General features: G+C 46.8%; 1 protein-coding gene across 3 annotated transcripts in view; it reads right to left on the bottom strand.

The window, feature by feature from the left end:
- The window catches only part of MMP24 (matrix metallopeptidase 24), a 199,881-nt gene that overhangs the window by 18,262 nt on the left and 167,954 nt on the right, over positions 1-13,665 (bottom strand). For all 3 annotated transcript variants that reach the window (XM_056548362.1, XM_056548363.1, XM_056548364.1), the window contains exons 4-5: positions 13,203-13,507; positions 5,107-5,268 (exon numbers count right to left, since the gene is read on the bottom strand). In XM_056548362.1, the coding sequence (XP_056404337.1) occupies positions 5,107-5,268; positions 13,203-13,507 (467 nt within the window). The remainder of the gene's footprint in view (positions 1-5,106; positions 5,269-13,202; positions 13,508-13,665) is intronic.

Below are 13,665 nucleotides of genomic sequence, written 5' to 3'. Positions count from 1 at the left end.
ATAGCAGCAGTATACAGATAGAGCTGGAGGGGAGGTGTATAGCTACTATATATCCTGATCCCATAGAGATAGCAGCAGTATACAGATAGAGATGGAGGGGAGGTGTATAACTACTATATATCTTGATCCCATAGAGATAGCAGCAGTATACAGATAGAGATGGAGGGGAGGTGAATAACTACTATATAGTCTGATCCCATAGAGATAGCAGCAGTATACAGATAGAGCTGGAGGGGAGGTGTATAGCTACTATATATCCTGATCCCATAGAGATAGCAGCAGTATACAGATAGAGATGGAGGGGAGGTGTATAACTACTATATATCTTGATCCCATAGAGATAGCAGCAGTATACAGATAGAGATGGAGGGGAGGTGAATAACTACTATATAGTCTGATCCCATAGAGATAGCAGCAGTATACAGATAGAGCTGGAGGGGAGGTGTATGACTACTATATATCCTGATCCCATAGTAATAGCAGCAGTATACAGATAGAGCTGGAGGGGAGGAGTATAACTACTATATATCCTGACCCTATAGAGAGAGCAGCAGTATACAGATAGAGCCTGGCATCCCATTTTCACAGGTGAAAACATATTGCGCTGTGTGAACCCTTCCTTAGATTCAGAGGAAGAAATCAGGCGAATAAGAAGATTTATGGGGCCGTATGAGATTAGAGAATACGGCTGCTTCATCCAAATACAATGTTACTCACCTAAACAACCCCGCACCGGCGGTGACTAAGAAAGATTTTACATGGAGGTTGTAATTTCCTGACATAGTGGAACAAGAAACTAATGGAGACCAATCGGTGGTGCAGTTCCCTGCGTGTTGGCGAGTGTCTGATTGCTGCGCCGCACGGTATATTCGCTGTTACACAAATCGCCAGTAATTTACCATCTGAGACTTTTATTCCGGGGCTCGTCAAAAGCGTTTATGGCTTTTATGGATGAAATGCAAGATTAACGCTGTGCACTCTGCTGGCAATACTAATAATGGGGGCACTCTGCTGGCAATAATAATAATGGGGGCACTCTGCTGGCAATAATAATAATGGGGGCACACTGCTAGCAATAATAATAATGGGGCACTCTGCTGGCAATAATAATAATGGGGGCACACTGCTAGCAATAATAATAATGGGGCAGTCTGCTGGCAATAATAATAATGGGGGCACTCTGCTGGCAATAATAATAATGGGGGCACTCTGCTGACAATAATAATAATGGGGGCACTCTGCTGACAATAATAATAATGGGGGCACTCTGCTGACAATAATAATAATGGGGGCACTCTGCTGGCAATAATAATAATGGGGGCACACTGCTAGCAATAATAATAATGGGGCGCTCTGCTGGCAATAATAATAATGGGGGCACTCTGCTGACAATAATAATAATGGGTGCACTCTGCTGTCAATAATAATAATGGGGGCACTCTGCTGGCAATAATAACAATGGGGGGACTCTGCTGGCAATAATAACAATGGGGGCACTCTGCTGGCAATAATAATAATGGGGGCACTCTGCTGACAATACTAATAATGGGGAAATCTGCTGGCAATAATAATAATGGGGGCACTCTGCTGGCAATAATAATAATGGGGACACTCTGCTGGCAATAATAATAATGGGGGCACTCTGCTGGCAATAATAATAATGGGGGACACTGCTGGCAATAATAATAATAATCGGGGCACTCTGTTGGCAATAATAATAATGGGGCACTGTACTGGCAATAGTAATAATGGGGGGAACTCTACTGGCAATAGTAATAATGGGGGAACTCTGCTGGCAATAATAGTAATGGGGGCACTCTGCTGGCAATAATAGTAATGGGGGCACTCTGCTGGCAATAATAATAATGGGGGAACTCTGCTGGCAGTAATAGTAATGGGGGCACTCTGCTGGCAGTAATAATAATGGGGGAACTCTGCTAGCAGTAATAGTAATGGGGGTACTCTGCTGGCAATAATAATAATGGGGGAACTCTGCTGGCAATAATAAAGGGGGCACTCTGATGGCATTATTTATAATGGGAGCACTATGCTGGCAATATTAATAATGGGGGCACTCTGGTGCCAATATTAATAGGGGTACAAAGTTATCCCCTATGATTAGTGGGGGTCAGCGCTCAGCAATGTTTTCACCATAGAGAATAAAGTTTGGGGCAGGAAAGGCCTCCCTGTAGGGGAGGAGTCAGCAGGGAGGGGAGGAGAACATCACATGACACAGGCTATGTGAGGGACAAGGGGTCAGTGACACTTTGGTGATACAAGGGAACCATTAGGTATCAGTAGTATGAGTAGGGGGGGCACATGGTAACCGGGCTCTGAGGGGATGGCTGGGAGAAGAAATCCACAAGATGGCGGAAGAGGCCCTGTGTAGAGAGAGCAGAGCAGGGGTGAGTGCTCTCAGGTGATGTAAAGTCACCTGCCTCTAGAGGCAGCACAGGCCACGTGTAGCCTGCGGCCCTTGGTTACTGCTCCAGACATACACCATCCCTGCTATCAATAAACCCCCACACTCCTTTAGACTCCAACCTATGAGATCTATAAATATCCCATTATTACAATGGATTCTGATCCCACGTCATTGTGTCCTCTGTAAACCAAGTCTTCGGGCAAACACCCGCTCTGGTCCTGCCCCTGATCTGTATACTAAGTCTTCGGGCAAACACCCGCTCTGGTCCTGCCCCTGATCTGTATACTAAGTCTACGGGCAAACACCCGCTCTGGTCCTGCCCCTGATCTGTGCACTAAGTCTACAGGCAAACACCCGCTCTGGTCCTGCCCCTGTGCACTAAGTCTACAGGCAAACACCCGCTCTGGTCCTGCCCCTGATCTGTATACTAAGTCTACGGGCAAACACCCGCTCTGGTCCTGCCCCTGATCTGTATACTAAGTCTACGGGCAAACACCCGCTCTGGTCCTGCCCCTGTGCACTAAGTCTATGGGCAAACACCCGCTCTGGTCCTGCCCCTGATCTGAGCACTAAGTCTAAGGGCAAACACCCGCTCTGGTCCTGCCCCTGATCTGTACACTAAGTCTACAGGCAAACACCCGCTCTGGTCCTGCCCCTGATCTGTGCACTAAGTCTACAGGCAAACACCCGCTCTGGTCCTGCCCCTGATCTGTACACTAAGTCTACAGGCAAACACCCGCTCTGGTCCTGCCCCTGATCTGTACACTAAGTCTACAGGCAAACACCCGCTCTGGTCCTGCCCCTGTACACTAAGTCTACGGGCAAACACCCGCTCTGGTCCTGTCCCTGATCTGTATACTAAGTCTACAGGCAAACACCCGCTCTGGTCCTGCCCCTGATCTGAGCACTAAGTCTAAGGGCAAACACCCCCTCTGGTCCTGCCCCTGATCTGTACACTAAGTCTACAGGCAAACACCCGCTCTGGTCCTGTCCCTGATCTGTATACTAAGTCTACAGGCAAACACCCGCTCTGGTCCTGTCCCTGATCTGTATACTAAGTCTACAGGCAAACACCCGCTCTGGTCCTGCCCCTGATCTGTACACTAAGTCTACAGGCAAACACCCGCTCTGGTCCTGCCCCTGATCTGTATACTAAGTCTACAGGCAAACACCCCCTCTGGTCCTGCCCCTGATCTGTACACTAAGTCTACAGGCAAACACCCGCTCTGGTCCTGTCCCTGATCTGTATACTAAGTCTACAGGCAAACACCCGCTCTGGTCCTGCCCCTGATCTGTGCACTAAGTCTACAGGCAAACACCCGCTCTGGTCCTGCCCCTGATCTGTGCACTAAGTCTACAGGCAAACACCCGCTCTGGTCCTGCCCCTGATCTGTACACTAAGTCTACAGGCAAACACCCGCTCTGGTCCTGCCCCTGATCTGTGCACTAAGTCTACAGGCAAACACCCGCTCTGGTCCTGCCCCTGATCTGTACACTAAGTCTACAGGCAAACACCCGCTCTGGTCCTGCCCCTGATCTGTGCACTAAGTCTACAGGCAAACACCCGCTCTGGTCCTGTCCCTGATCTGTATACTAAGTCTACAGGCAAACACCCGCTCTGGTCCTGTCCCTGATCTGTATACTAAGTCTACAGGCAAACACCCGCTCTGGTCCTGCCCCTGATCTGTGCACTAAGTCTACAGGCAAACACCCGCTCTGGTCCTGCCCCTGATCTGTGCACTAAGTCTACAGGCAAACACCCACTCTGGTCCTGCCCCTGATCTGAGCACTAAGTCTACAGGCAAACACCCGCTCTTGTCCTGCCCCTGATCTGAGCACTAAGTCTACAGGCAAACACCCGCTCTGGTCCTGCCCCTGATCTGGGCTTTATGGAGGGGGCTCAATAACAGCAGTGACTGCTCTAATATCACCCTGTCACCAATATGAAGTGTTAATGGAACAAAGTCGGGCAGGATTATAAAAAAGCATTATATAAAATGGAAGTATGCTCTAAATACACCCTTGTCAGTTCAACAAATTCTGCATAGAACAAGTGAATAGAAGAAACTTAATATAAATTATTAGACAAAAATGCTTAATACAAGTCCCAGTGGCAGGACCCCCGCGATCGGACATCTTAACCACTATACTTTGCATAGGGGATAAGATGTCTGTGGGCAGAGTACCCCTTTAATTCACCTATAATATAGAGATGCAAAATAATCAGGTTATAGCTGTCCATAGAAGTCCATGAGGATGGGAAAGGGAGGAGGTGCGGCTGCAGAGACAGACAGAGGCAGACACACATACACACTGATGCTGCTTCTAGTAAGTGTGTTACCTCAGCCCAGTGCTAGATTTACAGATTACACTGCTCATTACTGCTGTATGTCCTCCATGCTGACAGAGAGAAATAATGGAGCATAACATCTGCTTGCCTCTGCTTATTACTGCTGTATAATGTCCTCCACCGTTGATAGAGAGGAATTAGAGGGCAGAATATCCCCATTGATCTGTGTGTAGTGTATGGGGCTCAGTTCAGGGAGAACTGCTGAAAAATACCAATTACAATCTCATCATGGCCAAACTGGGGCCACAATGCACAATGGCTTATTCCAAACAGTCACTATGGCGATGTTTTGTTATTGATCCAATTGACTATGTAACGTGTGAACACTTACCATAAATTTTTTGAATTCCCAGTAAATCGTCCTGGGGGAGCTTGAAGTTATGTGTTTCCATATACTGGTAGAAAGGAGCCATAATGGCGCTGGGATCGTTGGAGTGCTCCAAACCCAAGGCGTGGCCGAGTTCATGAACGGCAACTAGAAAGAGGTCATTACCTGCGGAGACAAATACACTGTAAGCAGCGGTGACAACGAGTCAGAACTAGTAAGACAGGTTATTAAGGGTGCCGTTAGTTTAGGACTGTCCCTGTCTGTATGACCGAGTATAACGGAGAGTCCCCCATACTGCAACGGATAGAGCGCAAAGCGATGAACATAATTAGCCGATTAAAGGGGTAAAAAAAAAAAAAACATTTCAAATGAACTGATGCCATAAACTTATACAGATTTGTAAATTACTTCTATAAAAAAATGATTATAAGCTGCTGTATGCTCCACAGGAAGTTGTGTAGTTCTTTCCAGTCTGACCACAGTGCTCTCTGCTGACACCTCTGTCCATATCAGGAACTATCTAGAGCAGAAGCAAGTCCCCATAGAAAAACTCTCCTGCTCTGGACAGTTCCTGACATGGACAGAGGTGTCAGCAGAGAGCACTGTGGTCAGACTGGAAAGAACTACACAACTTCCTGTGGAGCATACAGCAGCTGATAAGTACTGTAAGGATTAAGATTTTTATATAGAAGTAATTTACAAATCTGTAGAACTTTCTCTGGAGTACCCCTTTAAGAACCCATGAAATCAGTTTAGAACCTTCAGCATCCGAGGCATTAAAGAGACCAGCCAGGACAGTTCTTCACGTGTAATGACCGGCCTGCAAAAATGTCTCGAAAAGTTCATATATGTGATGTGGAATCCAGTATATGTTATAAAGGAAACATACATTCTATCTAAGACATCTCCTAGGGTAGTGTTTTTAAACAGGGTGCCTCCAGCTGTTGCAAAACTACAACTCCCAGCATGCAAGGACAGCAAAAGGCTGCTGAGTAAGAGGGTGAAGCCTTGATTCACCTTTCAGGGGAGGTGTGAATCCTCTGCAGGTTGCAGACAGGCCTTTGCCTGTCCGACATGCTGGAAGTTGTAGTTTTGCAACAGGTGGAGGTACCCTGGTTGGGAAACACTGTCTTAGAGACAACTCCCAACATGCACAGACAGCCAAAGGCTGGTGAGATAAGAGGACAGCCTTGATTCACCTTTCAGGGACAGTGTGGATCCTCTGGAGAAGGTAGACAGGTTTTTGGCTGTCCAGACATACTGGGAGTTGTAGTTTTGCAAAAGCTGGTAGGGAAACACTGTCCTAGAGACAACTCCCAGCATGCACGGACAGCTAAAGGCTGATAGGATAGGAGGGTGAAGCCTAGATTTACCTTTCAGTGTGGCAGTGTGAATCCTCTAGAGGTAGCTGACAGGCCTTTGGCTGTCCGGGCATACTGGGAGTTTTAGTTTTGCAACAGCTGGAGGCACGCTGGTTTGGAAACACTGTCCTAGAGACAACTCCCAGCATGCCAAAGGCTGATGAGATGAGAGGGAAGCCATAATTTACCTTTTAGAGACAGTGTGAATCCTCTGGAGGAGACACACAGGCCTTCGGCTGTTCGGGCATGCAGAGAGTTGTCATTTTTAAATAGCTGGAGACACACTGTTTGGAAAACACTGTTCTAGTGTGTGGAAACTTATTGACACAGTACTGACCTTTGAGTTCACAAATTAGAAAAATATGGGGACTATTGTACTGATAAAATACTTTCATTACTGAAGAACATGCACTTAATAACTGTTCCGTAGTGCCTCCCTATGGTACAGTACAGTACTACATGTTTTGTACTACTCTACCTGTAACAGGATCATCTACTCCTCTTTGGCACTGCCCTGAGGACACCACCTGTTGCGTGGTGAAACATGTAGGGGGGGGTTTGTATAATGTTTTAACATTGGCCAGGTTACTGCGTTACCTTTACATAGTGAGACCATGCTCGTCTTCTCTTACGTTTTTAATTTTGGGCTTATTTTATTAGAAGTTAATTTTCAGTTTTTAGTGTGTGGAATAAGTGGGTAATCAGCCTTACGGTAGTGTAGGTCTTTGTGTTGATATTCTGAGGGCTACGGAACCACTTACTATTTCTCCATAGTTTTTGTCTCAAGAGACAATGGGAGGGGATTTACTACAACGGTCTAAGAATTAGGTCAGGGCAGCACTGCTACATTTTGTATCGTATAAGACTGATTATAACTACTAGGCTGCAGCTGCATGTATTGCTTTGGTCTGCAGCTGCAGCTTAGTAGTGAAAATCAATCTTGTAAGCTACAAAAAGTTGCAGCGCAGCCCTGACCGAATTTTTAGATGGTGCAGTCCTAGTCGGACAGTCTTCAAATGCATCACATTTATTAACGTGGCCGAGGCTGATAAATCTGGCGCACTTTTAGCCTGTTTTGTCTTAGTTTGGATAACGGGAACCTGTTACCTGTTTGATGCTTCCTAAACTACGAGCATCATGAAACAGATGGAGGCAGTGGGATTTGAAGACGGTATGATTTACTCTGAAATGTTTGCACAAAATTTAGCGACTTTTGGCTAATCTGCTCCGAACTCGCCAACTGTGCGGGGCTTGGCACAGAGGGGGCATGGGCTTCATGTGAAGGGGGAGTGGTCACCCATCGAGTTTACTACAACTTATACCTGCACGGGGATCAGAAGACGAAGCCTTCACAAGGTGTCCCCATACTATAGTGGGTACTCGACATACCGCAGGGGTGCTCCACCCCTAGACATCTTAAAGGGGTACTCCGGCAAAAAACATCTTATCCCCTATCCACTGGATAGGGAATAAGATGTCTGATTGTGGGGGTCCCGCTACTGGGGACCTCGTGATCTCTTGGCCGACAGTGGCGTCTGGAACCCGGAAGCTTGGAGCTTCCGCGTTGATGACGTCACGCCACGCCACCTCCATTCATGCCTATGGAAGGGGGCGTAACGGCTACATAAACATGAATGGAGGAAGCATGGCGGCTGTAGCCGCCAGTCATCGGGCACGGAGTGGAGTTCGCTCCATACATGGATGACCAGGGTGTCGCGCCAGAGATAGGGGACCCCCATGATCAGAAATCGGATAGGAGATAAGATGTTTTTTGCCGGAGTACCCCTTTAATTCGTTTCCAGAGGATAGGGGTTAAGATGTTTGATCACGGTGGGGGTCTGATGGCTGGGACCCCCCATGATCTCCGGGCAGGCACCCCAACGGAGTGCCAGCCCGGAGATCATGGGGAGTCCCAGCAACATGACCTCCCCCCATGATAAGACATCTTATCCGCTATCCTTTGGAGTACTAAAGTAGGGGCGGAGTACCCCTTTAAAGCTCACCCCATTCACAGCAGCCGCCCTTTCCTAATCCGCAGCGTCCTGATATATTCTGCCGCTCTATTGAGATTCTGAATGCAGCGTAATTACAAAGTCTATCCCCAGGAGAGAGGAACCATGGGAAGTTATTTACGGTTCCTTTTATGATACAACTGCTAACATTTTACTTTGTAAACAAGGAAATAAAACTCACAGAAAGCTTATTTAATAAGAAAAAATATATGCAAATGTCTGCACCTTATCCGGCCACAACGGCTTTAGGAACGACCCAACATCTAATGCACGAGCTGGTGGCGGCCAAACACTCACCTGCATCCTGCCCATACCTGATAGGGTTAGGATAGTGAAGGGCAGGTGACCTATACAAGAACTAACCCTGGGAGACCCACTTATTGGTCGTAGGCATCAGGTTCATGTAGCGTATAAAATCCCTTCTAAATGGGTTCAGTGGTTTTATAAATATAAAGATGAATTACTGTATGAAAAACGTTCTGCATTTTCATCCTCTATCTTATTTACTTATTTACTTATATACTTATATACCTCGATACCTAACACTTTATACAGCTGAAGGTCATGTCATATTTCATGTCATAAATGACATGCTGCAACTAAACTGGTGGGTGCTAATAAACTGGTGAGTGCTAATAAACTGGTGGGTGCTACTAAACTGGTGGGTGCTAATAAACTGGTGGGTGCTAATAAACTGGTGGGTGCTAATAAACTGGTGGGTGCTAATAAACTGGTGAGTGCTAATAAACTGGTGGGTGCTACAAAACTGGTGGGTGCTAATAAACTAGTGGGTGCTAATAAACTGGTGAGTGCTAATAAACTGGTGGGTGCTAATAAACTGGTGGGTGCTACTAAACTGGTGGGTGCTACTAACCTGGTGGGTGCTAATAAACTGGTGAGTGCTAATAAACTGGTGGGTGCTAATAAACTGGTGGGTGCTATTAAACTGGTGGGTGCTAATAAACTGGTGGGTGCTAATAAACTGTTGGGTGCTAATAAACTAGTGGTGCCTAAACTGGTACAACTGCTCTTGTCTTCATTTTCCCCAGCTCTGCCCATTTCCTGCGTGTTCCCCCTTGGCGTCTTTTTTTAGAACCAGTGCGCTCACCTTAACCTGTCCTCAGCCAGTTACCACAGATCATTCCCTATTCAAATTAACCCATGCCTGATCAATAACATGGTATCTTGTGTTCATAGCAGAGCTGTGCTGTATTTCTGATCCTAATATCCTATGTACTGACCAGTGCCTGATCTCCTGACTCTTCTTCTGCCTGACCCCTGTGCACTATACTGACTATCCTGTGCCTGATCTCCTGACTCTTCTTCTGCCTGACCCCTGTGTACTATACTTACTATCCTGTGCCTGATCTCCTGACTCTTCTTCTGCCTGACCCCTGTGTACTATACTTACTATCCTGTGCCTGATCTCCTGACTCTTCTTCTGCCTGACCCCTGTGTACTATACTTACTATCCTGTGCCTGATCTCCTGACTCTGCTTCTGCCTGACCCCTGTGAACTATACTGACTATCCTGCGCCTGATCTCCTGACTCTTCTTCTGCCTGACCCCTGTGAACTATACTGACTATCCTGCGCCTGATCTCCTGACTCTGCTTCTGCCTGACCCCTGTGAACTATACTGACTATCCTGCGCCTGATCTCCTGACTCTTCTTCTGCCTGACCCCTGTGTACTATACTGACTATCCTGTGCCTGATCTCCTCACTCTTCTTCTGCCTGCCACCTGTGTACTATACTGACTATCCTGTGCCTGATCTCCTCACTATTCTTCTGCCTGACCCCTGTGTACTATACTGACTGTCCTGTGCCTGATCTCCTCACTCTTCTTCTGCCTGCCACCTGTGTACTATACTGACTATCCTGTGCCTGATCTCCTGACTCTTCTTCTGCCTGATCCCTGTGAACTATACTGACTATCCTGTGCCTGATCTCCTCCCTCTTCTTCTGCCTGACCCCTGTGTACTATACTGACTATCCTGTGCCTGATCTCCTCACTCTTCTTCTGCCTGACCCCTGTGTACCATACTGACTATCCTATGCCTGATCTCCTCACTCTTCTTCTGCCTGACCCCTGTGTACTATACTGACTATCCTGTGCCTGATCTCCTGACTCTTCTTCTGCATGACCCCTGTGTACTATACTGACTATCCAGTGCCTGATCTCCTGACTCTTCTTCTGTCTGACCCCTGTGTACTATACTGACTATCCTGTGCCTGATCTCCTCACTCTTCTTCTGCCTGCCACCTGTGTACTATACTGACTATCCTGTGCCTGATCTCCTGACTCTTCTTCTGCATGACCCCTGTGTACTATACTGACTATCCAGTGCCTGATCTCCTGACTCTTCTTCTGTCTGACCCCTGTGTACTATACTGACTATCCTGTGCCTGATCTCCTCACTCTTCTTCTGCCTGCCACCTGTGTACTATACTGACTATCCTGTGCCTGATCTCCTGACTCTTCTTCTGCCTGACCCCTGTGTACTATACTGACTGTCCTGTGCCTGATCTCCTGACTCTTCTTCTGCCTGACCCCTGTGTACTATACTGACTATCCTGTGCCTGATCTCCTGACTCTTCTTCTGCCTGACCCCTGTGTACTATACTGACTATCCTATGCCTGATCTCCTGACTCTTCTTCTGCCTGACTCCTGTGTACTATACTGACTATCCTGTGCCTGATCTCCTGACTCTTCTTCTGCATGACCCCTGTGTACTAAACTGACTATCCTGTGCCTGATCTCCTGACTCTTCTTCTGCCTGACCCCTGTGTACTATACTGACTATCCTGTGCCTGATCTCCTGACTCTTCTTCTGCCTGACCCCTGTGTACTATACTGACTATCCTATGCCTGATCTCCTCACTCTTCTTCTGCCTGACTCCTGTGTACTATACTGACTATCCTGTGCCTGATCTCCTCACTCTTCTTCTGCCTGACACCTGTGTACTAAACTGACTATCCTGTGCCTGATCTCCTGACTCTTCTTCTGCATGACCCCTGTGTACTATACTGACTATCCTGTGCCTGATCTCCTGACTCTTCTTCTGCCTGACACCTGTGTACCATGCTGACTATCCTGTGTCTGATCTCCTGACTCTTCTTCTGCCTGACCCCTGTGTACTATGCTGACTATCCTGTGCCTGATCTCCTGACTCTTCTTCTGTCTGACCCCTGTGTACTATACTGACTATCCTGTGCCTGATCTCCTCACTCTTCTTCTGTCTGACCCCTGTGTACTATACTGACTATCTTGTGCCTGATCTCCTCACTCTTCTTCTGCCTGACCCCTGTGTACCATACTGACTATCCTGTGCCTGATCTCCTGACTCTTCTTCTGCCTGACACCTGTGTACTATACTGACTACCCTGTGCCTGATCTCCTGACTCTTCTTCTGCCTGACCCCTGTTTACTATACTGACTATCCTGTGCCTGATCTCCTGACTCTTCTTCTGCATGACCCCTGTGTACTATACTGACTATCCTGTGCGTGATCTCCTGACTCTTCTTCTGCCTGACCCCTGTGTACTATACTGACTATCCTGTGCCTGATCTCCTGACTCTTCTTTTGCCTGACACCTGTGTACTAAACTGACTATCCTGTGCCTGATCTCCTGACTCTTCTTCTGCCTGACACCTGTGTACCATACTGACTATCCTGTGCCTGATCTCCTGACTCTTCTTCTGCCTGACACCTGTGTACTAAACTGACTATCCTGTGCCTGATCTCCTGACTCTTCTTCTGCCTGACACCTGTGTACCATACTGACTATCCTGTGCCTGATCTCCTGACTCTTCTTCTGCCTGACACCTGTGTACTATACTGACTATCCTGTGCGTGATCTCCTGACTCTTCTTCTGCCTGACCCCTGTGTACTAAACTGACTATCCTGTGCCTGACCTGGGTTGCTGACCTGAACCTGTGCTACATTTTCTTTCCTGTGTCTGACTAAGCTGCCTTGCCACCTGCCAATGACCTACACCTGGACCTTGACCTGTGTTTGTATGACCCTAGCATCGGTGTCCTGGTCCGTGGGGTGAGCCACTACCCACATTGGTACCACTTTTGGAAAGGGGTCTGGTACCCTCTAGCAGCTAATGCTAACTTTCAAATAATGGAGCAGCATAAAAGGTGAAAATCTGGATGGTACATAGACTCAAGATGGAGTGTGGCCCGAAGCCAAATTGGTTAGTAAGCGCAGGGAGTCCATTCTCATTGTCCTGTGGCAGCAGAGAGTTGATCACCAGTGATAACCTTAAAGGGGTATTCCAAGAAAAAAAGTTTTTATATATGTGAACTGGCTCCAGAAAGTTAAACAGATTTGTAAATTACTTCTATTAAAAAATCTTAATCCTTTCAGTACTTATGAGCTGCTGAAGTTGAGTTGTTCTTTTCTGTTTAAGTGCTCTCTGATGACCCGTGTCTCGGGAACTGTCCAGAGTAGAAGCAAATCCCCATAGCAAACCTCTTCTACTCTTCTCAACTTCAGCAGCTGATAATTATTGGAAGGATTAAGATTTTTTAATAGAAGTAATTTGCAAATCTGTTTAACTTTCTGGAGCCAATTGATTATATATATATATATAAAAGTTTTTCCTGGAATACCCCTTTAAAGGCCTAGATATATTATACCCTCAGTGCAATTCTGCTGTGAACCATTATAATAGAACAGTGTGGGGGGGGGGGCACCATGTCAGATATCTCACCATCATGATTAGAATTCCCCAGCGTCCAGGGCTCATCCGAATCAAAATGTGTATCTCCTCCTATGCCAGGTCCAGGAAAATAGGCATGTGCTAAAAATCCACCCTCTCCGTCAAATGGAGAACTGTCCCCGTGAAATCCAGAGGCAAAAAAGATCATAATGTCCGCTTCTTTATGAGAGGTTTTAATTTCTTGGTAGGGGATTTCTTCAAACGTCAGAGGCGTCACCTTCTGCCACACATCGAAGGCCTGGCGGATCGCTTTTCTAGTGTCCAGTTCTCCTACTTTGGGAGTATAATTGTGTATGCTGCAAAGGGGGCAAGAGAGAAGGAAAAGGGATCACAATAAATGTGAATATATGAAGGACAAGTCATGTATATAATGGTGCGTCCGCCTATGACCTCTAATTTACAGCTTATTTATAGTATTAATCTACAATATAGTGTATTATCCTATACTGATCCT

The sequence above is a fragment of the Hyla sarda genome, chromosome 12 (genome assembly GCF_029499605.1).
Source record: "Hyla sarda isolate aHylSar1 chromosome 12, aHylSar1.hap1, whole genome shotgun sequence".
Lineage (NCBI taxonomy): Eukaryota > Metazoa > Chordata > Amphibia > Anura > Hylidae > Hyla > Hyla sarda.
Note: the sequence above shows the minus strand (reverse complement) of the source record. Positions and strands in the feature narration are given on the sequence as shown.